This window comes from Cyprinodon variegatus, unplaced genomic scaffold (assembly GCF_000732505.1).
Source record: "Cyprinodon variegatus isolate N-32 unplaced genomic scaffold, C_variegatus-1.0 Scaffold44, whole genome shotgun sequence".
NCBI classification, from domain to species: domain Eukaryota; kingdom Metazoa; phylum Chordata; class Actinopteri; order Cyprinodontiformes; family Cyprinodontidae; genus Cyprinodon; species Cyprinodon variegatus.
Window position 1 is genome coordinate 1297949 of NW_015150497.1, and position 27842 is coordinate 1325790.

Below are 27842 nucleotides of genomic sequence, written 5' to 3' on the forward strand. Positions count from 1 at the left end.
TGTTGCTCTAAGTGGGTCGCTCTGTCAGCTAAAGACACTTTTTAGAGTCTCTACACTCCAGTTAACGATTAATCAATTACTAAATTAGTTGATGATTATTTCAATAATCGATTAATCCTGATTAATCCGATTAATTGTTTCAGCCCTAAAATTCTTTAACAAACGCACTAATATCGAAGTACGATTTTAAGCCTTACCTTGACTCAGTAATGTTGAACGCAGCATTCCACTTTTTGACCAGATCTTGATCTGTCCATCTTCACCCGCTAAGAAATTCCAAGAAAAGAGTGGATTGTGGGAAAGCTGATATGCTTCAGTTACATTTTTTATTGAAGACAAGAGCTTATTTTCATAGTCAAAATGTGTCACCGGGCCTTTCACCTGTGAGTAGAGCAGTCCCATCGTAGTTCCACCTTCCAGCCAAAACAGCCCCTTTATGCGCTTCCACACTCTTCTCTATGCGCCCCATCTTGGAGACCAGGTGAAACTTTCCTATTAAAGAGATGACTCAATAAAATCCAAAAACACAACATGTGCAGTAGGTACACAAGACATATACCCATTGTTGTTATTTTATCTTTTGTATCTAAATCTCTAGTTGCTTCATAAAGCAATCGTATCAAATTGTATCATAAAACCAGATGCACGTTGCAGAGTTACAACATAAAGCAAATAAGTATGAACAAATAGTCTCTGCTAGTGGAATTAAGGCAACTATTTTGTTCCCCAGACATGAAAGGGTCATCAGGCATGGAGACAGCTATTGAAGAAGACGCTTACCAAACATATAGTTTGTGGTGGTGTGTCTTAAAAATTCTGAGTGTAATATATAATTTCTGGTAGCCTTTAATTGCAAATCATGCTGTAGCTCACTCTTGTTTCTACATTTGGAAACCCTTACAGAAGTGAGTATTACTGATGCTGCAGGTAGTCACTGGGAGGCTTTTTCTGAGAGCATTTAGGAACTAAAAAGCAGACTTTAAACTGAACAAGTGAGGCGTATTTTGGAAACAGGTCAGGACGTGTGAATTGCCTGTACAAGTTCTTTACATACCATTAAGTTAAGAATTTATCATACAAATATACATCCACACATAAACCATAAATGGTATCATAACAAATGAATATTAAGAATCTATTTATACGTGCAGCTAAGAAAAAAATAAATGGGACAAACATATTTCTATATACAGTTTTATACACAATGTCTTTTCACACCGCAATCTAAAACCTCAAACATTAATTATATTAGGATTACATCTAAAAGGCCAACAACAAGAACTTAATTACTGTGAAGTGAAAAGGATATGTTGTTAAATTTTGAACTATTTTTTAATGAATCTAAATCCTTTTTTCAGTAATTCACTCTGCTATTAAAAAAGTCCAGTGCAATCAAAAGCCTTCAACAGTCAGGTAAACAGGACATAAGAGTCCATCTATGCGTGTGATATAATCTCTGTATAGATTCAGCTGTTCTATGGAGGTCTAAAAAGTTTTTAAGGAACTTTACAGATCTAAATCCATCTAAGGCTGTCAGAGGCTTCTCCAGATCCTTCAGGAGATCCTCCTATCCTACAGCTATTAACATCTACAATGATGTGTTAAGGAAACAACTTGAAAAGTAAGAAAAACATCTAACATCCCTTTTGCATGAATCAAGTATGCTTGAACTAAACCAAGCATGTAGGACAATGTTACAAGTCTTTAAGAAAAAAACAAAAAACAAAATTTGGATACATTTCACAGATCTCTCTCTGAAATTCACCTCTCCACCTCAGCCAGCAAATAAACAGTCCCACAATGTTTATCACTGTCTTTCTTTTTTTTTTTTAGACGTAGTTGTCATAATGTTTACTATAGGCCTATAAAAATTATCTGTTTTGGTTTGAGATGCTTCACAGGCTCGTTAAGTGGGGCTTTACCTTATAGCTGCGCCTGTGGTTTTTTATTTATTTATTTTTAATAACTTTTCATAATCTGTCCAAATCAAATATGGGAAATTGTTTTGATTTGTGTGTGGCACAGAAACGGGAGTGGAAAAAAATCTGGACAGATCTGCTCATCCTGCTTATTAGGAGCCTCTCTATAAGCAGTCAGTGTGACAAGAAAAAAAATCTGAACAGAGATTAAAACGCTGTACGCAAGTGATTTATTCAGGCCTTGAGGCAAAAATGTACTCAATATAAAAAAAACTAAACTAAACTAAATGAACAAGACCTAAAGCAGATTGGTTCAGATAAAACGTTATTTTTATGTTTAAATGCCCCCTTTAAATGGGACAAAATTCAAACACCTTTAGAGGATGTGAACACTTCAGCAGGGTGCACAACATCTCTCACAAAATAATGCTGACTATGAGATACTTTATCAATGCAAGATGAATCTGTTTACCCTTTTCCCATTTTGAGTAGTATCCTTAGTAGCTAATATTTGCACGACTGCAAATGAAAAGCAAGAAAGTTTTAAAAAAGTGAATGGTAACAGGGTTTTCACTTGTCTCTGGTCAGCCAGAGAAAATTGCTACTTCAGTTTGTGGGTGTGTTTATGCAACCGTACACTGTCATTAGAAATGTGACCACACATTGCCTGCCACAAAAGTGCATCTATACCTCTTTGTGTTTGTACTGTATGTAATAGAGAAACCCTAAGCTTATGATGATGGTGATAGATGTAACTTAGTGTAAGAAGATTTAGTGATAGTGATACAAAACAAAGGGGAAAGGTGACTTTATTTGCATAAAAGAAAAAAAACTTCTAAATTGTACCATGCAGTTTAGAATATAAGAGAAAAGTGGGCTTAATTAGACCTAGTTCTGATTTAAAACATTTAAGTCACAATTACATTTCAAATATCTTTAAAACTTGTACTAATCTTTGTTCTTTACAAACAAATAAATTGAGCCCATATGAGAAATATCAAAAACTATCAATACTTACCATCAGTACTGGTAAGGACATAAATCTCAGCTTGTGTCTGCTTCTTGGCACCGACAGTTTTTGGGAACCAGTGCAGGTCGACGGGATAAATGTCGTCTGGCAGTCGGACCACAAGGCTGGTTTCATTGGTGAGTAGGTTCCACTTGAGGATCTGATGATCTTCACTGCAAGAGTACAGCTCGTCTGCTGTTGTCCAACCAATGCAACTCACAAGCTCCTTATGTAAGATACTGTTAAAGAAAACTAACCCATATAAGAGAGTAGAATTTTAACAGGTTGAATGAGTTGCTCAAAGAAAAAAACTATCTTTTTAATCTGATCTGGATTCAACTTCCAGAAAACTGTAAAAGCACGAAAATCCTTAATCAAAATTAAAAACATATTGTTAAGAGCCGCTTTTGAAGTCTTCAAAACAACTTTCTTTTTTTTATAAATCAATTATCAATCTTTTTTTATATAATCATTTGAATTAATCATCTTTATTCTCTTGTATTATTTTTGTTCCCTTTATACCACTGTACTTTTCTTTCTATTTTTTATGTACAGCTCTTTGTACTGTCGTGCTACTAAAATGCGTTATATGAATAAACATGCCATGCGTTGCTTTTAAATCATTTCACAGAAAGGATCATGTGACTTCATATAGGAAGGCTTCGTCTTCAAACCTCCCTTCTTACTGCCAGCACTATTCAGTCAGCACTTAACACTTTCCAAGGAACGCTGCAAGTGCTATGGTTTGAATCCCACCGATTGCTACTCAGGGTTCCTTGGCAAGACCTTAGCACTAAAATGTTCCTCTGGGTGCTGCACAGTGGCAGCCCACTGTTCCCTAAGCAATGGGTTAAATGCAGACGACAGATTTCATTGGAATCTACAAAGTTGCAAAGAAAAAAAGAAAAATCATTCCACAACAATAACTGCTATTTACTATATTGTGCTGCTCTAAAGGATAGATAGAAAAATACATGTTTACAAAGTGACATCTTTTCTCTCGCTTTATCTTACAGAATGTAATTGCATATAAATACAGGGGTGGTTTTTTTTTTTGTAAATAGAGCCAGTTAATAAATTACTTCAGCAGGTTTTGGTCATTTAAATTTGAGATTTTTTTAGGAGCTATTTAATACCATTAAGAGTTCAAATTATGACCTATTTGAATAATGTGACCTAAAGAAGCTAAAATATTAACCTATTTCTTTAATATCTTATATTTTATTACTTTTATGAACCCTTTTCAGGTAACTTTTAGCCACTTTTTCATGACCCAGAAGATGGTTGTAAATACCACACAAGAATGTTTTGATATTATTTACTTAAAGAAACTGTAATGGGATAATACACGATTTTGCAAGGTACAAAAACAGTTAAATGTATATCACTCAAATACTTTGAGTGATATGCATTGATATTGATAATAATGATATTGGTAATTTTTTACTTTATTTGTTAATAAATATTTTTTTGTTTAAATTGAGGCTTGTGAAACATTCACTATCATTGTGTCATTTTTATTATGTAAATGGAGGAAGAAAAAGCCATATAAGCTTTAAGAATTGGCAAAAAAAAATATAGGCAGCACAAACTGGGAATTGGTTTGGCTAATGTCAAAACAATTATTATCAGCAATGGCCTTTAAAAAAACAGTATCAGTCCAACTCTACTCCTTAGGTCTTTGACAGAGTGTTATACTGCCTGAATTTATCAGCCAGAACTGCAGCAGGTGAAGCAAATAAGCAATCTGAAACCCTTTCTTAAGCAATTACTAATTAACTAAAATTCAGTAAAAGAGGCAATGAATCAACTGATGTAAAACTTACATACCTGACAAGCTCTAATAATGATCTAGTAGTAATTCATTTTAAGACTTTAAGATGATAGAAACCTTTAAAGTTGAATATAAACATCTTAATGAACATAATTTTTCTTCGTTCTACAATTGGAGTCAGAGAGACTAAATCCTAAATTTATACATCCATGCTTTTTGTTAAAAATTACGATTTATTTGTGACTTTTACTATAAACTGAATATTTATACTGTCTTGGTATTTTTTTATTAAACAAACATCCGCTGAAGTAATATGTATTAATATGTAATGAAATGGGATCACATTATGTTTATGTCTAATGTGGACATTTCACCATCGAAAACAAAACTTAGCGTAGGTAAAGAGATTTGCGTCACAGAAAGGATATGTTTTGGTTCCTTTAGCAGCGATGTTTTCAGCCTCATTGCGGAGCTGATCCTTGCTGTGACCTAAACGAACAAAAAAAAAAACAATAATAAACGTATTGACAAACAAATGTAAGCTACATGCAGCTAATAACTCCATACAGCTTATAAAATAATTAATCAAATTAATACATTATGCCACTCACCTACCCGTCAATCCGGTAATACAATTGTTTGTATGCGCTGATAGCCCTTCACAATACAGGAGACATGCAGTTGCTAAGGTAGGTGTTACCGTTGCTAACGTGTTCACATCCGTTGCTAACGTGCTGGTAGCTGTATATTTAGCGACGTACAGCCATCACTGTAGCGTTACAGAGTTCACTGCAAGACAACAAACGCCGCCTTCGTGTCATTTGTTATAATACGAAATATCGATGAGTTGCAAAAATAATAAAAATCTCCTCCTTACTCATAACAATAATATTTGCCTAAAGGGATAACTTTGGGTAGCCATTTAATCAAGAGGGAAAACTGTTTTGAGAGGAAGTGTGTTATCGCGAGATTTGTAACTCGCGCCTCCTACAGCTGTGACGTCCCCGCACATCTTTTCAAATACAAACAATAATTTGTTTTTAGTAAATTTGCCTTAAAAAAACGACTGGTAAAGCCAAATGTGTCACTTAGATTAGTCGCTTGTGCGATTACGTTTATAATTCTTTCTGAAACATAAAACTGTTCCGAGAGGCGGGACTCTACTGTAACCAAGCAACCGTTTGAATTTTCCAGAATATAACGCACAGATTTTTTTTTATTTTTATCTTACACCAGTTTTGATAAAAGGTTTACAGTTTGTAGAAAACATTTGCTCGGTTTTGTCCATTCTTAGACTGCTCGGTCGATGAATATTATGGGTGTGTATAGAGAGGCGGGGAGTTGGCACCGTCCCCTTTTTTGAATTTGTTTTTTTCCCCCTGCCCTTTGAACGATCCATGGTGCCTTGCGTCCTGTAACGAATTTGATTCGACGACGCAGTTTAGGCGCCATTTACAAGATACAGTTTTCAAATGGAAAAGCGGCTCGCAATGATACGGAGCTGAATTTGGTGGATTATATTTGTCGAATTTTTTGGATTTTCTGACGCTTTGTTGGATTTGCAGTCGGGACAGAAAAGAGGACTTCTGAAGGACCGCGTGTATAACTTAGAAGGTACTCGAGGATACTTTATTCGAAGGGAGTGGGATCTGGGTGCCGTCTATTTGTTGGAATCACAGCGTTCTTCGATGTGTTAACATCCGTTTGCAACGTTTTAACCCGTGTCTTTGCTTTAGCAACCCAAGAAGCGAGGCTAATACTCCATTGCGTGCAATATTTTACATATATCCAAGTAATGGTTATTTTTAACAGCATTAATTTTAGTGAAAATGATATGTCGAGCTGTAAACATATTTTTTACTCGTACATTAAGCTGTCCTCTGGCAGTAACTAGCGTTATTGTGTTTTATATCTTATTCAGGCTGTCTTTTAATTTTTTTTTATTACAGACAAACTCTGTATCTCGTTCTATTTGAACATACTCCGATACTCTGACATCTATTAGCTTTAGCCGCTACCTTTACCATTAGCACTGCTGAGTAGCGTGACTAACCTAGTGCTTAAATGATAAGACTTTACGAAAAAAAAATAATAAAACGTGCGAAACAAAGTGATTAGAATTCAAAACGTGCTGTTGAAATAGTAATCAATTTGTAGCGCTTAGGTTTTGATTAAATCCGTGTATTGATAAGTGTAGTTATTCCGTATTTTACCCCCCACCTTTAGCAAGAGGGGGGAGAAGAAAAAAAACTTGTTGGAACTGAAAGTTAATATTCCTGTCAGTTTGAGAGACCCGTTTAGCTGCGCAGTAGTGACCACGCAACATAGGCGTAACTAGGCTCTAAAGGGAACGATTTCACCTTATTTGCATAGAAAAAAAACCTATAGTGTTCAGAAAGAGCCATATTAACGGTTTTATCTTCAATTTTATTCCCACCGTGGATGCAGACACGCCAAGCTATAGCATGAAGCTTTTTACGACTTTACTTCAAATTTGCGAATTTAAAAACGTGTTTTCTGTACGTTTTGGACTTATTTGCGTCATCGAAAGATGCTTTTACTTTATTAGTTTACTTACGGTGTTTGCATGTGGATAAATAGAAGAATTTGCAAGTAATGGCTGTGGAAATGATAAAAGACTGACAGAATAGCTCCCTGTGATTGACTATAATGGGAATTTGAAGATTGGCACGCATACAAAAAACAGAAAAAAACAAACGCTAATGGATATTCCGTTTTTTTTTCCCTTCAACTACCCTTTCAGATTTCATATCATGCCATCTAAAACAGCAAAAAGTTCAACTGCCTCTAAAAGGGAGCCAAAAGGGAAAGGGCTGCAGCCTCGGGATGACTCTGAGGGAGAGCTGGATGTACCCCCCCAAGAAAGCCAGTCTAATGGCCAAGAAGAGGCACCCCCGACAACTGGCAAGTAACAAAGGCTGTTTTGGTGTCTCTGAATCCAAATAAGTTTCTGTCAATTGCTTTGCGTGTGTTGCTGTACTGGTGGAGGCCAATTGGCTCAGCTGTAGTGTTTTTTTTTTTTCTTTCTTCTTCTTCTTCTTGCGAACACGTAGTTAGAATGGGCTGATAGTTGTTTTTTTTTTTTGTCTTAAGTGCTCGTCATAATATACTTTTTGGATTTGTTCACGACCATGGTGCTTCTTGTCCGGATGTCCCCTGCAAACGAGGTAGTTTATTTCAAAAGATGCAGCGTTTATTTATTTTTTTTTTTATTTACCTTTTTTTTGGTAGTATATTATAACCGATTTTAAATGCATTTAATCGAAATCGGCTCGTTTTTGGTTTGCTTTAGAAATGCAGTCGTTAAGATGGATTGAAATGCTTAACTGTGTAACTTGTGTTTGAGTCATAAGCATTAACTCCTTAGCTTGTTTATGCTTATGTGAGCACAATAGATTTTGGACAGGTCTTTGGCTTTGCTCTGAAGGCAGCATGATCGTTTTAATATTGTCACCCCAAAATGAGATCCCTTTCCTTGTAGTGAGGCGATTGCAGCTAAAGATGACTCAAAGTGTAATGTTTTTTTATTTTTTATCCGAGCATTGACTTTGAGTTATTCATCTTCGACGAGGTGACTGTGGCGCATCTACTCTGGTATCAACGCTTGTCGTGGAGCGTTTGTGTACTAATGTAGGTTCATGCTATTTCTCTTTTTTTGGGGCTGGCTCTTGATTTGAACAAAGGGGAAAATAAGCCATGTCAACTTTCTCCCCATAGGCGTTGTTTTTGACCGAGACGTGCTGCGTGTGTTTGTTTGTTTTTATTTTGTGTATGTGCGCGCTCCTCACCCCTCCCCCACACGCTCTACCACCACCTGAAACGACTCGCTCCAGAAGAATAAAACAAAAAAAGTTGTACTTTTTTTGTTGTGCCACAGATCCGTCTCAGGGGGAAGCTACTGAGGCGGCAGATAACCGAAGTTTGGAGGAGATCCTCGCCAGCATCCCTCCACCACCGCCCCCAGCAATGACCAATGAACCAGGCGCTCCGCGCCTAATGATAACACATTTAGTTAATCGCAATTTTAAGTCATACGCAGGGGAGCAGATTTTGGGGCCTTTTCATAAGGTATGAACAGACATGGGTATAAGTTATTTATTTCTTTTCCTTTTTTATGTCTGGCTGGACCAATGCTTTGAATCTGTCAGCTAAGATCTGTTTTGTGTGTCAATCTCAATGTTAGTTTTATTTTGTGAATTTTTTTGGCTGCTCTCTACTGTTGAAGCCATGCAAATATTGAAGTAACAATCTGCTTTTACCTACATTTTTTTTCAAGATATTTTTTAGATAAAAAAAAAAAGTGAAAGGGTCACAATCCTCCATTTTGATTTTGTTAGTGCATCTCTCTAAAAGTAGTGATTTATTGATGTTCCTGCAGTTTCATTAAATTATGACTTTCTTAAAACATTAGCTTTTTCTTTGTATTTTGCTCACAAAGTTACTACCGAAGTTGCTGCAATGAAACCTTAATTACACTTACATGAAAAACTTGAACTATTGCATATTTGCTGAGATAAAATGCGGCCACATATTTTTAAGAAATGTAATCTTTACAATTTTTTGTTGTAGATGTTGTCTACATTCATATAATTGATTGTTTTTATTTTTATCTCCTTTCTTACCTGTCCCCCAGCGCTTTTCCTGCATCATTGGTCCCAATGGAAGTGGAAAGTCCAATGTGATAGATTCAATGCTCTTTGTGTTTGGATACAGAGCTCAAAAGATCAGATCGAAAAAGCTCTCAGTTCTGATTCACAGTTCTGATAAGCACAAGGATGTGCAAAGCTGTACTGTTGAAGTGCATTTTCAAAAGATTATTGATAAGGTATATATATTCATATTTCTTTCACTCAGAGGCATTTCTTTCACTTATTTCAAAAGATTCAATATTCAGCCTTACTCAAATAATTCAGTCAGATATATTTTTTGGAGGACACAAATGATTGTCAGATTTTTAAAACATTATTTCTTGGTTGTCATAATATTGCTACTCATTTATAACATTAGTGACTAAACACAAACTCAAATCGGTCTTGAAAGTTGCAGTTTACACCCCCACATGCGATATTTGATGCACATTGCACTAGAGTCTCTCCATGTATTTCTAATTGCCCTTTTTAATTTATTTTTATAATCAAGCATTTGTTTGTGTGCCCCAAATTATTTTTTCTGCAGTGTAAATGTGTTTATGACATGGGATGCTTCTATTTGGATTTAGTTTCCTATTAAATAAACTATACTATGTTTTTTTTTTCTAATTACATTTTTTTATGTATTTAATCTGCCTGAGGAGGTGTAAATGATTATGTCCCTTACTGATTTTTTTTCTCAGCCAGTGCTGGAAAAAAATTAAATCAAGTTGTTAAACTCATGGATTATTTTTTCCAAGTTTATCAGCCCAAATAAATGTTGTTTCTGGGACAAAAATTAATTTTTTTGAATGTGGTGTACACAGCCTGAAATACTAGACTAATTTCCAAAGTCAGAAATTGGGCACATTTCTAACCCAGTTTATTTTATTTTTTTGTTATTGTATTTGTAATATCACTACTTCCTCAAACATGTACCTCTAGTTTGCGAATTGTTGTAAAATTCAATACTTTGTACTACTATTATTTATTTAATACTAGACATTTATAGACATGATTATGGCTTGTCTATAAACCTCTAGTACTTTTAGATATCTAAATCTTAACTCTGTTTAATGTTTATTATCTTTTTAATAGCTAGTAATTTTGCTAGTACAGTGTTTAGTTTTTTTTAAAATAATACTGGGTGTTTAGAGCTGTTTGAGTCTTTCCTAAACTCTTGTGTTCTGCTGCTCTGTGTCCTCTGCCCCTCCTCCTCTGGGTCAGGAGGGAGATGACTACGAAGTCATACCCAACAGCAAGTTCTATGTTTCCAGAACTGCCAACAAAGACAATTCCTCTTACTACAATATCAATGGCAAAAGGGCTACATTCAAAGAAGTTGGCACTTTGCTCAGGAGCCATGGTATTGACCTGGACCACAACAGATTTTTGATCTTACAGGTAATTGTATACATATATATATATATATATTTTTTTTTTTGTATAAATTTATGTATATATTTTTTATCCTTTATGTGGCCATCCCATTCTTTGGAAGAATTACTCCTCCTCATATTTTTTCCTTAGTTTCTCCTTGTCAAAGTTTTATCTATGCCTTCATGCTCTGCCTGTGTTTGGGCAAATAACCTGTTGCACTGGAGTTGGAAAGGAGAGGAGTTGTGCTTTGCCAGCCCTTAGACTGCTATAGCAGCGCATCATGGTTTGAAACAATGTGAAAAGGGTGCGAACCATTATTTGCTGCTTTAGAGTTTTAAGGAAAAGATACGATTTGACCAGCTGAAGAACATGCATGTCGGTGTTTGATGGATTTTTATTATGGGGGGAAATCTAGATGACCTGATGGTGGGGACAGGTGGGACCTTCTCTTTTCTTCTTTTCTTATGTACCTGCTACACTTTAGCAGCACGTAAATATTGGTGTGTGAAAAAATAACCTAACCCCAATATTAGCAGTGCTGCTTCAGGGTGGCTGGATAAAACAGCCTCCATTACCATCGCTTCAATATTGCTCAAATCTTTTTTTTATTTTTTTATTTTATTTTACCCACTATCAATCTAAAGGTGTCTGTAATCTATGAAAAAAAAATTATTCTTAGCTAAGTGTTTATCTATTTTTTCACCATGTGTTATTGTGTACTCTGTCTGAACCAGTTCCCTTGTTACACTCCTACCCCTGCAGAGTGTATTGCATCTGACCTACAAGCTACTACTGATTAACTGAAAGCATGTGTTTAACATTTAGCTACATGTTTAACATTTAATTTATCTTGATTATTTAACGTGACATTTTTTGGTATATTTTTTTATTTATTTTCTTTTTATATGTTCATGTTCAGTTTCATTCATTTTGGATGTTTCTCTGTGACATGGCTGCATGACTAAGGGTAAAGGTTGAGCTTGGTCTTCAAGGTCACATCACTTTTCCAGGCCTCTAACAAATAAGGGAAGCTGCATTGTTTGTGGATTTCTTAGAGAAGAGCATATATTTGTTAAAACAGATTTTTATTTTTTATTTATTTATTTATTCCTTCACTGCCTGGGGGTGGGCAGCATTAAAAAAAATCTAAACAAAAACTGGTTTAAGGTTTTATAATAAAAAAAAGAAATATGTTTTTTGGGGCTTGCAAAGAAAATAAAGATTATTTCAAAGGGTATTTTTAAATGAATTAAACAATACACATGTCCACTTAATTCCACTTGGAGAACAGGTAGCCTGTGTAGTTTTTAGACACATAAGCTGCTTTGTTTTTAAAAAAAAGCTCATAGATTTTGGGATGCTCCAGTTAATTAATCCAGACCTGTCCAATCTATTTTCCTACCATTATCATCCTTGGCCCTGTCCTGGGATGGCTGGTTAAATACAGGGATATCTGGGTGCTTTTTTTCCTATTTATAAAATGCACCAAAAAAGGCTCTCTCAACCTTTTGAAGTTGATGTAATTATCAAGAAATTTTCAGATGGGTTCATGCTTTGATATATAAACTGATATAATGTTGCAGTTTCCAATTTTTGTTGATTTCAAAAATATTTGCTGTATGGCCTTTTTCATTTGGTGTAGCCAGAAATAAAATAAACCAGCCATATTTTTACAGAAACAGCAAAATTTGCATTTCAACTTTTGTTATTGGTTACTTTAGCTTCTTATATTTTTTTATTATTATTATTATTATTTATTATTTATTTTTTTTTTTGCCAAAATTATTTTTCATAATTTCTTATTTTTTACTGGGAAACCAGACCATCCAGGTTCTCGGTGTAATAATAGTTAAACATTTGTGTAATGTTAAGAATTTCAGTGGGAGAGGATTGAGTGTGTTATTTATATTTTTAATTAATTTTTTTCTTATTTTATATAAAAATTCTGAATTGGTGTGTGTGCCTTTTTCCAATCTGCTCTGTGGACTATGATTAGGGTGAGGTGGAGCAGATTGCCATGATGAAGCCAAAAGGTCAAACGGAGCATGATGAGGGGATGCTTGAGTACTTGGAGGATATTATCGGTTCGTGTCGTCTCAAAGAACCAATCCAAACACTGTCTCGCAGAATTGAGCTTCTCAATGAGCAAAGGGGAGAAAAGGTACCAACACTTTTATTTAATTATTTATTTTTTGCATTTGCAAATACTTATTGAATGTGCAGTTGGACAAGATGTAGACATAAGAAGAAAGAGTTATGAAAACAAATTCAGTCTAAGTTCACTAGGTAACCCTCTCATTCTCTTTGACATCATGATATACAGTGTCATTTGTAGGTGGGTTGCACCCACACTTATATCACACTAATTACTTGAATTTCATGAAGATCATGTTTCCTGTTAAGCTGGTTTAGGTTCTTCCAGTTTTATTAGACTGCACAATTTTTTATTTTATTTTTTTTATCATATCTCTAGATAATAAAACTACTTTTTTCTGTCCTAGCTCAATCGTGTAAAACTGGTAGAAAAGGAGAAAAATGCTTTAGAAGGGGAAAAGAATAAAGCGGTAGAGTTCCTGACTTTGGAAAATGAGATCTTCCGAAACAAGAGTCATCTCAACCAGTACTACGTGTGAGTACACCAGGACCATATCTTTGCTCGGGGCAGTAAAAAAAGAAACACTTTAATTGGACATTACATAGAAACCCTACTTGGTGTTTATCTCATGCTTTCCTCAGTTCCTATTCAAGATAATATATTTTTCCTAAATTTCTCTATTTTAATTTTTTTTTATTCTAATGTTTCTGTTTGCCTTTAGTCATGATCTGCAAAAACGTGTGGTGGATAAAGAGCAGGAAAAGCAGAAGATCTTGGAGGAAACAAAGGAGCTGACAGAAAAAAATGCTAAGCTATCAGAGGAGATTGAAAAAATGAATCAAGAGCTGAAAAATGTGGAGATGTAAGAATGCTGCTGTATTTGTCCTTTAACTTATTTCCTCCCTGTTACTGATGTAACAAGCTTTGTGAGCAGGTTCTTGTTCCTTTGGACATTAAGAGGAATGCAGAAGCAATAGTTCCTATTTGTTTTTGTTCCAGAAATTAACGATATATGAAGTAATTTGTTCCAAAAAATGTCTATAAACAGGAAATATTTTGATACTCTTCAGATAACTTTTTTATAGTGTTAAAGACTTTAATTATAGAAACTGTCCTAATCTTTCTCTCAATTTTTCTATTATTTTTATTTATTACTTTTCCTAGTCTTTCAAAGATGATTTTCTCTAAAACTGATACAGATTGTACTTTTTATAACTGCTTTTCCTCCACCAGGAAACAAAGTAAGATCAACAAGTACATTGAGACCCAGAAGGAAAAGTTCACCCAGCTGGACTTGCAGGATGTTGAAGTGCGTGAGAAGATTAAACACTCCAAGAGCAAGAACAAGGCCCTGCAGAAGCAGCTGGAAAAAGACCAGAAAAAGGTGTGTTGGCCTTTAAGTTGCAGTCCACTGTTGCATGCAGTTCGATGACTTTATCTTACTTTGTATTAGTGTTTGCTCCTCTGAAACAGATAAGCTGTGTCACTTTGACAGTATCACTGCAGCAGCAGAGTCCAGAGAGACCCAGGCACTGGTTCTGACTGAGGCGTATCATTTTAGCCTTTTGTTTTCTACATTTTCAGCACTCATTTAATCAAGAGAAATGCTGCGGCAACCAGGGTTTGTATGTATATTTTGGCCTGTGAAGATACAAAAATAATTTTAAAAGAATGTTAAAAATAGAGCACAAGCTTCTTAGTGTTTGGTATTTTATGCAGTTCACGTGTCACTAAAATAGTTTGTGTGGAGGAAGGTTGTTTGAACACAGGTGCTAGTCATTTCTTAACCTTAATCTGTAAACTGACTCTTTTTGGGGAAATGAATAAATAAATTAAGTATGATATTTTCTAGGCTGAATCAGTTGTTCTTCAGGCATAGAAAATATTTTTAAACTATTCTATATATAATATATATTTTATAGAGTTTTCTTAACATAAACTGGCTTCTGAACAAATGAAAAATAAATAACATTAACTAAAAGGCCTGTCTGATATTGTTTAGCAAAAATCTGAATGCATTTGTCTGTTTAACTCTTGAGTTTTACAATCTGAAAAATTTGCTATAAATGTTTTTCTTGTCTTATTTAAAATATTATGACTATTCTTGCTGACTTATATTGGGCTCAGGGAATGTTTCACCCTGTGACCTAAAGTCAGAGTGTAATAAATAATGTACCCATTTTTGAGAATTTTTTTCATTTAATGATGTTTGAGGAAGAGTTGTTTTTATATAAAACTATGGTTTATATACGTATATTTTTGAGTGAATTCACATAAAAACTAATGTGAAACCAAATGAGCTTTGAAGACAGAAGCGTTTATCAGACTCCAATAAGCCACTAGGGGGCTGTGAAGTTGCACAGAGAGGGGTGTGCGCTTTAGTAAACTTGTTTTATCCTGATGGGTTAGATGGGATTTCTTTATTTTTGTGACATAATTGATTTATTTTTTTAGGCTTTATTATCAGGATGTATGGATTTTTTTTTTCTCTTTTTCCTTACTGCTCTGAAAGCATGAGCTCTGGAAATCTGTTGGTCAGAGGGGGAGCTGAGCTGGGCAGAGGCAGGCTGAGCTCTGGGGAGCAGTGTTCTGCTATGTGGTACTCAACTATGGCCTGGCTTGTGTAACACTTCCAGCAGCCACATTCACATTTCACCCACAGTTAACCCTACAAAACATAGACTACATATGCAGTTGCAAATCCTTTCTTTGTTTCAGTTATGCTGAAATGCTGATGCTTGTGTCAGTCTTAACCAGGGTGCGTTTAGTCCCTTTTTGCTTATACATGATTACATGTGTGCTTTTGCACATGTTTTTTGGTGTGTGTAACTCATCAGCTCCAATCCTTTAGTTGCACCATATTATTTACACAGAACATCATCACCATTGCTTTGCTGCAAACTGTTAAACACAAAGGTGATCATGTTTACTTAGAAATCAGCGAGAAAAGCTGATTTACAGCAGATGCTGTGCAGGTGATAAGCTTAAATTGATGCTAATATTATATCATAAGGTGATAAGGTCATTAAAGATAAAAACGGAAAGCAAACAAAAACAGAATTTAATAAAATTTTCCCTTTTTTGTAATGCTCACAGATCTACCAAAATACATACTGATTTGTTTTGATTGTTCTGGCTTTTTTTTTTGTACAAATATTCTAATAATCTTTGTTTGAAGCCGTTTATTTCTGTTTAAACCCTTTTCTTAATTTTTCAGTTTATGGCCACTGACTATAAGTCTGTCTTGTTTGAACAGGTTTTATGCTTCCTCTTTACAGACTGCACTTTTTGTATGACTTAATTAATTAATTTCTTGTTTTGCCTCGGGCATTATCTACAGTTTAGTGAACAGAAACCAATGCGGCATAGTTGCAAGATCTAAATGAGTCAGTCTTGACTTTTGGACCTCTTCAGCAATGATAGAGATTAGTGGTTTGCTGTTTAAAGTCATGTCTTTAAAGTCAAAATAAGCTTGGGGGATTTTTCTTTTAATTATATAAGAAAACAATGATTAGAAAACTGGATAAAATATGGATGATGCATGTATCTTATATATTTAAATGTTCTGTGTGTCATTTCCCCTACTCTATAGTTATTTATGTATTTTCCCAAAGGGTTATTTTCTTACTTCCTCAAGTTTGTATCAGCTGTCTCATTTGTTCATGCTCTTGCACTTGAAAGAACAACATATTTTGTCAAAAGATAAAGTTAGTTATCTGATGATTGTGAGGTATTTAACTGCTTTGGTTTTAAGCTGAGTTTAATAGGATTTAAAATGCTTGGTTCCTTTCTCCCATTCAGTTTAATCATTTAGTATGTCTGTGTTTGCAGCTAGTTGATTCATTTTAGGCTGTAACTACAGTGTTTTTTTTGTTTTTTTGTTTTTTTTTTTATGATTTACTATAACGGGAAAGGGGTGGGGAATGTAGCAGGAAGGGTACTGGTTTTTATTATTGCATCTCTTACTTCCTGGGCTGAATTTTTAGCTGTGTTCTTCCAAACTCAATTTTTTTGCTTCATATCAGCAGGTATGTGTAAATATGTGTATTTAACAGATATCTGCAAAATCTACAATAGTAAGGATAACCATGGAGCAGGAGGTCAATCATCCAGATGCAGTGCAGCTGGTTTCACCAAGCCACCCATCCTCAAAGCAGAGGCATCTTGCTCAGTGGTCGTAGGGTGTTGAAGAAATAGGTTTTAATCTTCATTGGAACATTTCAGTTATTTGCAAAATAGGGGGCACCATATGCACACAGCGAATATCAGTATCAGTTCATTTTGTTCATTAATTCAATGAAAGACTTAAGTTCCTAAATAACCCAAACTGTTTTTTTTCCCTGAAAGATAGAAACAGGATGTATAAAAATAAATGTCACCCATTGGAGAGTGTCAGTTCAATGTTGTATTGAGATCAACCAATGAGATTTGAATGAAACTTGTCTGCATTGTTTACTATGGTGTCTCATCTTTGGCTTGATGAAACTTTATAAATCCTCCATGGGATTCGGGACAGATCGGCCTGCTGGCCAATTGGTCACCCATTATTCAGTGGCAATCCACTAAAACTTCTTGAAATCGCGGGCAGGTGCCACAGCTTGCTGGGAGCCAAAGTATGCATGAGGTGCTCTATATTTCTGGATAGTCCCCACTGGACAATATAAACACCAGCAGTAGACATGGCTCTCCAAATCATTATTGGTTTAGTTTATTGAACATCCGACCTTATTTAATATCTATGTCTTTACTCTCCCCTCTCGACTATGTGATCATATAATCTCCAAAAAACAACAACTTTGATTTAATGAGATAGTTTGACCACTTAGAAGCAGCCCAGGCATTTTTGTCCTTGTTTGAGGTTGAAAACCAGTTTAACACACAGGATGACGCAGCTGAAGCTGGCGTCCTGGATACGTCCATTTCTGACAGCTCCTCAAACACTGACCTGAGCTGTACTCCAAACCTTGTCACTCTCCATCAACCCCTTGAATGGACTTTTGTTCACAATCCTCTCAAAGCTGCAATTATTTCTGCACATTTTGTGCCACATTTTTTTATTCCACTCAACTTTCCATTGACAGGCTTGGATTCAGTACTTTGAACAGCTCTGACTTTGCGGCTTACCTCCTCGTTGAGGGTATTAAGTCTGTTTTCTAGAAAATCGTTCCCATAATAATAACATAACTCAAAACATTTCTCTATTAAAATCGTTTTTGTTGTTCTTATTTGATATTCTATTTCCCCAGAGTTTGTTTTAGCTATAAACCATTGAAGTCAGGTTTTAAAGAAAAAAATTTGTTGAATGTATATCTTTGTCTGATTATCTTGTTTCACTGTTTCAATTGAATAGCCTGTTGATCATATTCCACATCTCTGAGATGCTCCTGTGTGAACCTGTGAACTGGGTCGATCTTCTTTTAAATGTTCCTTGTTTTTTGGCTCATTCTTTAGCTGGAGGAAGTTCGAGGTATACCAGCTAGCAGTGAGCAAGCTATCGCTGAAGCTACAGCCCGCAAAGAAGACCTGGAGAAGCAGAAGGCGAAAGAAGAAGAAAAACTGAAAGAAGTGATGGAAAGCCTGAAGGAAGAGACGAGTGGATTGCAGCAAGACAAAGAGGTGCATGTAGAAGCTTTGCATTATTTATAAAAAAAGATCATGTAGTCATTTGTTTTAGGTTTTATTTTTACCAGTCGTGTTTGCTTTTACTTTACAGAAAAAAGAGAAAGAGCTCATGGAACTTAGCAAGGCAGTAAATGAGACTCGGTCTCAAATGGACCTTGCTCAATCCGAACTAGACATCTACCTTAGCCGCCATAAAACGGCTCTGAGTCAGCTTAATGCAGCTAAGCAGACGCTCCAGACGACCTCCGATACGCTGCAGGAGCGCCGACCTGCCATCAAAGACCTGCAGGTCCAAATCCCCCTGAAGGAGCAGGAGCTAAAGAAGGTCAGACAGTTACACACCAAAATCAACTGCTAGGTGCAGCTAACTGGTTGTTGACAGGGCATCAGTGGGAGCTTCTGCTTTAATAACTTCCTCTGTTTTGCTGCAGGACCAGGAAGAGTTGGAGCAACTCATGAAGGTGGATAATGACACCAGGCATGTGGTACGAGAATTACGGCAAAAGGTGGATGAAGCCAAGAGCTCTCTTTCCTCCAATCGCAGTCGAGGAAAAGTATTGGATGCTCTAATGCAACTCAAGAGGAGTGGCAAAATTCCAGGCATTTACGGAAGATTGGTAAAAACTCACACAGTTCAAAGCAAACATCTCTAAACTGTTGATGTGTAAATATATATACCGTAACTTTCGGACTACAAGCCGCGACTTTTTCCCCATTTTTCGACCTTTCGGCTTATATAACAATGCAGCTTATCTATGGACTTTTACAGCTAACGGCCACTAGCGTAATACCTAAATCTATGGATTTTACCATCCACCATGTTGACGTCACATTTGCTTCAACACACAAGTACGGTAGCTAATAGTCCGGCTTATAGTCCGGCACGGCGTGTATATGTACAAATCATTCAATTTAGCTTCTGCGGCTTATATTCAGGTGCGGCTAATAGTCCAAAAATTACGGTACATGCATTTTTTACCATAACAGTATTTAAAAAAAATTTTTTGCATGTAGGGTGATCTTGGAGCAATAGATGAGAAATATGATGTGGCCATCTCCTCCTGCTGTGGTGCCCTGGACAACATAGTGGTGGATACGATCGACACCGCTCAGAAATGTGTCACTTTCCTCAAAGAACAGAATATTGGAGTAGCCACTTTCATCGGTCTTGACAAGGTAAGATATTGTGTCTTAGGAACTTCAGTCTACATGCTTTAAAGGCACGATTGTGTTGACTTAAAGTATGTTTTTGCTTTTCTCTCCTTTTATTTATTTATTTTTTCAATTCAGATGAAGGTATGGGAGAAAAACATGGCTCCCATCCGCACGCCAGAGAACAGCCCGCGTCTCTTTGACATGGTGAAAGTTAACGATGAGGGCGTCAGACCAGCTTTCTACTTTGCCCTGCGGGACACCCTGGTAGCTCAAGACATGGAGCAGGCAACTAGAATGGCTTTCCAGAAGGACAAACGCTGGAGGGTGGTCACGCTGAAGGGACAGATCATTGAGATGGCAGGTTGGTGACATTATGCACCTTCACAAAGTTTCCTAGGAGGTGGTTATGCTGACTCCATGTTAGTTTGGAATCAATTTAGTAATTAATGTGCCTTAGTTTCATAACTGTAAACAAACCATTCCTTCCCTAAACATCTGTAGAGATAAGTAGGGCTGGATGATACAGACCTAAAAAAAAAAGAACAATATTTTTAAAGGGAAAATGTTTTTATCAAAACAATTTTTTAAAATTATGATATAAGTATTAATTTTACCCCCCAAAAAAGTATGTCAATGATTGTTTGACACATTTTGACAGGTCCAAACTTTATAAACAATTACCTCTGATTATGAAGCCAACATTTGCACCAAAGGATTCATCACCAATACGAATAGTATGTTGAAATCACGCAAGAAAGAGCTTTGATGTTGCTAGTTTGTTGTATTTCCTGGAAACAGCTGAGAAATGTCTTTTCAGCTTTAAAGGAGAATTCCAGTTTTTAACACTTTTAGCCCATTTTCTGTAGTGTCCAGGATGAAATCGAATGATCGACACCAAAATTTTGACAATTGGTCCTGTCTCTGCTTTTTGGCTCATGCAGAATCCCCCCCTGCCTGCTTCAGAATGGCTTCCATAGTGCATGTCCGATAATGTCCTTTAAACAACCTTAAACGTTCTTTTTTAAAAATATGCTACTCACCGGGTCGTCAGCGCTGTTCAATGACGTTCCAAAAAAAGTTTCGTAAAGAAAAAACGTTCCTGTAGTGTTTTATTTAGCATTTTGTAAATCCCATTGAGTTCTGTTGGAATAGTCAATATCCCTCCGCCACCGGAAACGGAAATGGGGCCTGTTTACACTTAGTTGCAGTCTTTTCGCAAGGCCCAAGTGTTTATGCTTCACTCTGTGTACTCCGACGTCGAGGTGCTAACGTCTCTGTTAAACACTTTAAAAAACTCTGAAAATGGAATACGAAAGGTGGATTCTTGAGGAGGACATATTGGACTTTGAGTTTGACGGTAGAGGATACCGTCGCCAACTAGTGGTCTGGAGTGTGCAACGCTTCAGATTCGAACGGGAAGCGGAGGTTTATAAGCGGTTGTGATGTATCAGAAAAAATAGTTCTGGGATTTACAAAATGCTAAATAAAACACTACAGGAACGTTTTTTCTTCACGAAACTTTTTTTGGAACGTCATTGAACAGCGCTGACGACCCGGTGAGTAGCATATTTTAAAAAAAGAACATTTACGGTTGTTTTAAGGACATTATCGGACATGCACAATGGAAGCCATTCTGAAGCAGCCAGGGGGGGATTCTGCATGAGCCAAATAGCAGAGACAGGACCAATTGTCAAAATTTTGGTGTCGATCATTCGATTTCATCCTGGAAACTACAGAAAATGGGCTAAAAGTGTTAAAAACCGGAATTCTCCTTTAATATTTTTCAGATTCAAACAGCAAATGAGTGAGCAAAGCCTTTACTGAGGAAAATGTCTAAGTTGTGCCCAATTAGTCATTTTCCCACCTGTAATGTGACATCGGACAGGTGTGCGTGGGGAGCTGCTGTGTTTTTATTGGCGTTATCACTCACACTCATCAGTGGGACTTTAACGTATCACCTCATAACCTACAATACTCAAAGGATCTGAAAAATAAGAAAAAGACCTTGGTCGTAATTAGATTCCAAACACTCAACAAAATAACTGAGTTCACATAATTCTGCTTCATACCCAGAGATCGTCTTTTGAAGTATGTCTTCATGGCTGTCATCTTAGAAGGAAGCCCCTCCTAACGATGATTCACAAGAAAGCCAGGCCGAGTGAGGACAAAAATTATAAAAGCATGTCCTGTGGTTTAGTTGGATCAAGATTTAGATCAGATGGTTTAAACATGTGGAGGTGGCAGCCAGATGAGAAATACAAAGACAAGTGTCTTGCCAATAGTCAAGTAGTGTGGTGTCATTTTTTGGGAGCAAGATAAGTGGTGTTGGCTGTCAGGAACATGTAGAATCAGAATGTGAAACTGAGCAGCAGGCCACAGTTCCAACATGCCACATCTATGTTTTTGTTTTTTTTAATCTTTTTGATAATTAAGCCCACTGCTTCTATTAATATTTTCTTCATGTTGGAGGACATGCTCATATCTCCCCTTAGTATGCAAACCATCAGACTGACCCTGAGGCATTGCTCTGCCCCACCTGTAGCCATGGTGAGGTGGCTAAACATTGCGCAGAAATGCTGCGTTTTATTGGCTAGGAAAAAAACGCTAAGAAAACAAACAGACCCGGCCGGTTGGGAATCCTTCTAAACCTGATCATTCACCCCTGCTTTCAAAGCTGGCTCTCTGTCTGCTGGCAGGGTGGTAGCATAGAGGTTCATCCGCTACCGGTGAGCTGATGACCAACTGAAGAAGGGCTGGGCAATTAACAGCATTTCCAATACAGTCACAATTTAACAAAATCAGAAATACTTTAATAATTAAAACAGTTTTCAAATCAAACACTCTATTTTAACTAGAATAAAAGATAACATTTCTCGCTCCAGCCCTTTAGGTGGTGGAGCATGGATATGCATGAAGTGGGTGTGTCACTACACAAGGGAAAGAGAGGTGAAGCTAGCACACAGATCCAGACCTGCAAATAGAAATAAGCAGTTATTCACACAGAGGTGCTACGATGAACTTGGGATAAGCAAGTTTCAAAGTCAAGAAAAACTGAAACCTTGAAATGAAACACCTACATGCTTGTGGTTAGCACTAAGGACAAACGAAATTTTGGTTGAAAATAATCACTATTTTTTTTTTTTTATTAAAATCGTTGAGCTCTAGCCTGATGGGTGCAGGATTCACATTTGAACGCTTTTCACATGTATGTGTGCAAATAGGGAGGTAAAGTGTTAAACAAAACATGGTTGTTATGATGTTATGCTCATAAAAGTCTCTGTACCGCCCCAATTTCAGTGTAATTTTGACAACTTTTTGGTCAAAGGGCCCATACGTTCATTAGATATGAATGTACGGCTAGAACTTTAGCGTAGAGTTCATTAAATTAGTATAAAGGTACGGCATATTCTTAAAGTTTATTTTTTCAATTATTTTTCTTGGTTAAGTGTGCAGATTTTCATTAGAACAGGATAAACCATTAAGTGTCCAGGAGGGTTTTTTCTCATTGATTTTTGTTTCACAGGAACAATGACTGGAGGCGGGAGAGTCTTAAAAGGCAGGATGGGATCTTCTATTGGCACAGAGGTCTCCCAGGATGAGGTTGGTTCATGACGAACTGATAAAGTGTTTCTTAAATGGCTGAAAAGAAAAAGCTAATTTCAGATTTACATTGCCTTGTTGAAAACTATTTCATGTTTATTAAATTTTTTCATTTAAATGTAACATAAAAGCGTAGGGGAATACTCTACGATTGTTTAAAAATGTTCTTTAATACCAATTTAATTCTGGCCCCTATGGATCTGGCCTAAAGATGGTGGGAGTTTTTAATTCTTGATGCGTTATATGAAAAGATCAACCAGCAGAACGGATAATGGAGAAGCAACTCTGATCTATTGACTGTGTATATCCATTAAATGGATAACAAAAACTCAAGGTTTACAGATATAAAATTCAAAATAATGTTCTGTGCAAATTATAAAAAATTGACTCTTAACATGATGGGCATATATCTCTTGTAATGTAAATGAAGCATTTATTATCTAGAGTTGCGCCCCCAGCAAGGCTTTACTTTGTTTTTTTTTCTTATATTATGAAAATATGTATTAATGTAATTACATTTTCACTCTTTCAGGTTAAATAGTGTGAAGTTTATCGACAAATCCAGCTGTTGGCTATTATTTGTGTATATTTTTCTAGAAGTGCTTATGTGATGTGTATTAAGTGTATATTCAATCCTGACAAACCTGATTTTTCTTTTTTGTGCGTGTGTTTTTACAGCTTGACCGTATGGAGAGCAAGCTGAATGAGAAAGTGTCAAAGCTGCAGGGCTGCCAAGAGAGAAGGCTGCAGTTGGAGGAGAATGTCCAACGCCTTCAGCCTCAGCTCAGAGAGATGAAGAACACACTGGAAAAATACACCAACAGCATGAGCGTATGTCATTTTATGCACCGCTTGATTGTGCTTCATTTCTGCCTTAAATGATGCTGGTTGCTCACGTCCATGCAGAAAAACACCACGGTTTTTACCTGATTGAAGAACCTCGCTCAGAGTATTTTTCTTCCTCCCTCAGAGTCTGGCTGACCAGGAGACTCACTTAAAACTTCAGCTTAAGGAGCTTGAAGCCAACGTGCTGGCAGCTGCCCCAGACAAAGCCAAGCAGAAACAGATGGAGAAGAGCCTGGAGGCATTCAAGAAAGGTAAGAACCTCTGCACACTGTGAAGAGAGGTGCTAATTATTTGATGTCATTACATCCTTCCTCATGTTAGATTACAACTGAACTTATACATGTTAAACTAACAGATTTCAGTTTGGATTGACTGTCTCTTAGTGCCTGAAAGATTCAAGTATTCACTTTTTCTTTCCTTTTCTGTCAGACTTTGAGTCAGCCTCCAATAAGGCCGGAAAGGTGGAAAACGAGGTAAAAAGACTCCACAACTTGATTGTAGACATCAACAGCCACAAACTGAAAGCCCAGCAGGATAAACTTGACAAGATCAACAAAGAGTTAGATGACTGCTCCTCAATCATCACCAAGGCCAAAGTGGCCATAAAGACAGCTGATCGGTAAGGAAAGGATGCTCGTTCATGCTGTCTAAACATTAAAGATGGAAGAGTCCAGCTCTTACCAGCTGATACTAATTTGGGGTTTTCTCTGAGGCCTGGGGTTCCAGTTTAGACTGCATACAAACATTGAGAGCTATTTCTCAAAAAAAATAGAAAATGCTCTTTTAAAAATAATGAATAAATATTACATCAAATTAATTAGCCTTCCCATGAAATGGAATAAAGAAAGTAATGTGCAGAAGTGGGTAGTAACTAGTTATATTTACCTCTGTAGCTGTTTGACCAAAATGTACTTCTAGGAGTAATTTCACTAAACTAAACTTTTTAAGTTTTACTCGAGTACTAATTGAGGGTAACTTTATCGAATAACTTTTTAAAATAGAATTTCTAGTCAAGACAGGCAGTGTTTATGTTTTAATGGGTTTTCCTTTTTGAGGCACAAGTTTAGATTTAATCTGAAGCTACTTTGACATTTGGAGGTCGGTAAGGAATAAATGTCATTGCTCTATCTCAGAGGAACCTTCTTTTTCCAAACTCTTCGATGTTGATGTAAGCAGCAGTGATACAGTAAACTTAAATATATGCGTTCAGAGAATGAGGCAATTGTCAGATTATTTGTTGCCATAGCATTGATGTTTCTGTCATGTAGTTATCAATATAATATGCCATTTAAGGTTTATAACTGGAAAATGTGGGGGAAAATTGATGGGATCACAAGACATAAATCCTTTACTGTATTGTATGTGTTTGTCGTGTAGAAACTTGAAAAAGTCTGAGGAGAGCGTTTCCAGAATCCAAGGGGAGCTGGAGGAGAATGAGAAGCTGATGACTGAGCTCACAGAAAAACTGAAGAAACTAGAAGATGAGGCCGGGGAGATCATGAAAGCCTGTCATGAAGCAGAGGTTAATGCTTTTTATTTCTAAGATCTGTAACTCACTAATAAGCTTTTCTGGTTTGTTTTCCATGAACCGGTATTCGTATCATAATATCTCAAACGAGCGTTGGTTTGTTTTCTCTCCCAGTAAAGCTGTTCTTCAGAGTCTCTCACCCCAATCGCCTTGCTGTCCTCATCCTGCTCTGTTTCTGGTCCTGTAGGCAGCTCTTCCTGAGGTGCGGGAGCAGTATGAGAACGTCTCCAAGGAGATAAAGGCCCTGCAGCAGCAGGAGCACGCATTGCAAGAGGAGTCTCTCAACGTCCGACTTTCCATCGAGCAGATAGACGCCACCATCACAAAGCACAACAGCAAGATCAAGTTCTGGCAGGATGAGGCGAGTCAACTGAAGAGTCATGTAACCATCAGGCTCCCTGCTTCCTCTGACGGGGTCTTTAATGCCTGTTGTTTATGTTCCAGAATGCCAAGCTGTCCCTTCACACCATTGAAGACCAACCAGCAGAAGAGCTCCGTGTCTTTCCCCCTGCTGAGCTGGAAGCGATCCCAGATCCAAACATCCTTGTCAACAAGATTAGCACGTTGGAGAACCAGTGCAGACAGATGAAGCCCAATCTAGGAGCTATTGCAGAGTACATGAAGAAGGTACGCACCAGTCAGGCGTCCTAGTTTGCTAAGCTAGTAGGGAGGGAGGGAGGGGGTCATCACGTCACATATGGTCAAGGAGTATCCACTCTACTCACTTCTGCTAAAGCTCACCTGTCAGTGAGAAAATCAAAGGTTTCCTGATTTGGAGCAAAGTAGGATTAATTCAAACTCTGCTGCTCCTGTCCAATATGACCTCCTACAGTCACTGATTCAATGAAAGAAAATTACTGTTTGATTAATTTACTGGATTTTAGCTTTCTCAAAACTTATTTTCCTACATCAGAAATCAGCCACATTAAGAATGACTACAAAGCGGTGAGCTACATCCTTTATTGACATGTATGTCCGACGCTTTGCCTCCTTAGGAGGAGCTGTACCTGCAGCGTGTCGCCCAGCTGGACGAGATCACAGCAGAGAGGGACAGGTTCAAACACGCCTACGAAGACCTCCGTAAACAGAGGCTTAACGAGTTCATGACCGGGTTCAACATGATCACCAACAAGTTGAAGGAGAACTACCAGATGCTGACGCTGGGTGGGGATGCAGAGCTGGAGCTGGTGGACAGCTTGGATCCCTTCTCTGAGGGAATCATGTTCAGGTGAGGGAGGAAGACGCAGGCGCTGCAAGCCGAGGGGGGTTATCTGTAGCTGCAGGATATTTGACTCCTTCATTTGTTTTAGTGTTCGTCCTCCGAAGAAAAGCTGGAAAAAGATCTTTAACCTGTCAGGAGGAGAAAAGACCCTCAGCTCTCTGGCTTTGGTTTTCGCTCTTCATCACTATAAACCCACCCCACTCTACTTCATGGACGAGATAGATGCTGCTCTGGACTTCAAGAACGTCTCCATCGTTGCCTGTTACATTTATGTGAGTCTGAATCTCTGCATGATACGTCTAGATGTCCCTTGGTTTCTGTATATAATTCTATATTTGTTTTATTAAAAAAAAAAAATCAATATGCTGTTTGATACCAACATGTTTTATATGTAACTGTAATGAGTTTTATCCTTCTGGTTGCAGGAACAAACAAAGAATGCTCAGTTCATCATCATCTCGTTGAGGAACAACATGTTTGAGATCGCAGATCGCCTCATCGGCATCTACAAAACACACAACACAACCAAAAGTGTGGGAATCAACCCAAAGACCATTGTGTTTAGAGAACATGATGCTATAACTGCATAAAACCCAACTTTCGTTTTTTTTTTTACTTTTTTCATGAACCATGTAAATATTGTCCTTTTTTAAAGTGCTGCTATTCTTACAATTTAAAATAAACTTAAAATGAACCCCATTGTAAAATTATGTTAATCATTTAAGGTCCCAGGAAACAAATCAGAGGACATGTTAATAACAGTTTTTATGCTCCAAGTGTATTTTTTGAACATTAGTGTTAACAGTTAAATACCTTTTTTTTTTTTTACTTTGGAAAAATTATTTTGTTCTGTTTGTTCTAATTCTCTATGTAGAAATGTTGCTTTTTATCACTCCCTCCAAGGTGAAAATATATATTTTTATACTGGTTTGATCTCTCTGGCCAAGTCAGTTGTCTACTTTGTTACAGAAAATGTAAAAAAAAAAAAAAAAACTTCAGTTTGGCCCAGCATTTGAGAAATGTCCAATATTCCTGGATGCAGT

The 27842-nt window shown here is 36.9% G+C and overlaps 2 protein-coding genes across 5 annotated transcripts in view; one reads left to right on the forward strand and one right to left on the reverse strand.

The window, feature by feature from the left end:
• ift80 (intraflagellar transport 80) overlaps positions 1-5650 on the reverse strand; it is a 76687-nt gene extending 71037 nt beyond the window's left edge. Inside the window, exons 1-5 of one of the 2 annotated variants that reach the window (XM_015370310.1) lie at positions 5318-5650; positions 5131-5191; positions 2938-3159; positions 382-492; positions 198-266 (exon numbers count right to left, since the gene is read on the reverse strand). In XM_015370310.1, coding sequence (XP_015225796.1) covers positions 198-266; positions 382-492; positions 2938-3159; positions 5131-5167 — 439 coding nt within the window. In that variant the 5' untranslated portion in view covers positions 5168-5191; positions 5318-5650. Of the gene's footprint in view, positions 1-197; positions 267-381; positions 493-2937; positions 3160-5130; positions 5192-5313 lie in introns of both variants that reach the window. The other variant, XM_015370309.1, reaches the window with a different exon arrangement.
• A 480-nt stretch (positions 5651-6130) lies between these two features.
• On the forward strand, positions 6131-27447 carry smc4 (structural maintenance of chromosomes 4). 3 transcript variants are annotated; one of them, XM_015370271.1, is made up of 24 exons: positions 6131-6316; positions 7467-7627; positions 8601-8791; positions 9357-9548; positions 10579-10755; positions 12728-12892; positions 13233-13360; positions 13548-13688; positions 14060-14210; positions 18278-18442; positions 18540-18773; positions 18880-19065; positions 19463-19624; positions 19739-19964; positions 23127-23203; positions 23882-24034; positions 24174-24300; positions 24479-24668; positions 25427-25571; positions 25765-25938; positions 26022-26204; positions 26573-26805; positions 26888-27071; positions 27225-27447. In XM_015370271.1, the coding sequence occupies exons 2-24, from the start codon at positions 7477-7479 to the stop codon at positions 27387-27389; spliced, it is 3900 nt and encodes a 1299-aa protein (XP_015225757.1). In that variant the 5' UTR covers positions 6131-6316; positions 7467-7476; the 3' UTR covers positions 27390-27447. The 3 variants fall into 3 exon arrangements, with proteins under 3 accessions (XP_015225757.1, XP_015225756.1, XP_015225758.1); XM_015370270.1 differs by lacking the exon at positions 6131-6316 and adding an exon at positions 7173-7315; XM_015370272.1 differs by lacking the exons at positions 6131-6316; positions 7467-7627 and adding an exon at positions 7870-7890.
• Positions 27448-27842: the final 395 nt, after the last annotated feature.

What these genes read in the sequence shown, in the direction of transcription:
- smc4 (XM_015370270.1), top strand. Translation starts at nt 7,290, where the DNA reads ATGTGGATAAATAGAAGAATTTGCAA. An exon ending in AATACACCAACAGCATGAGC is followed by an intron (nt 24,035 to 24,173) that starts GTATGTCATTTT and finishes TTCCTCCCTCAG; the next exon opens with AGTCTGGCTGACCAGGAGAC. An exon ending in CCTGGAGGCATTCAAGAAAG is followed by an intron (nt 24,301 to 24,478) that starts GTAAGAACCTCT and finishes CTTTTCTGTCAG; the next exon opens with ACTTTGAGTCAGCCTCCAAT.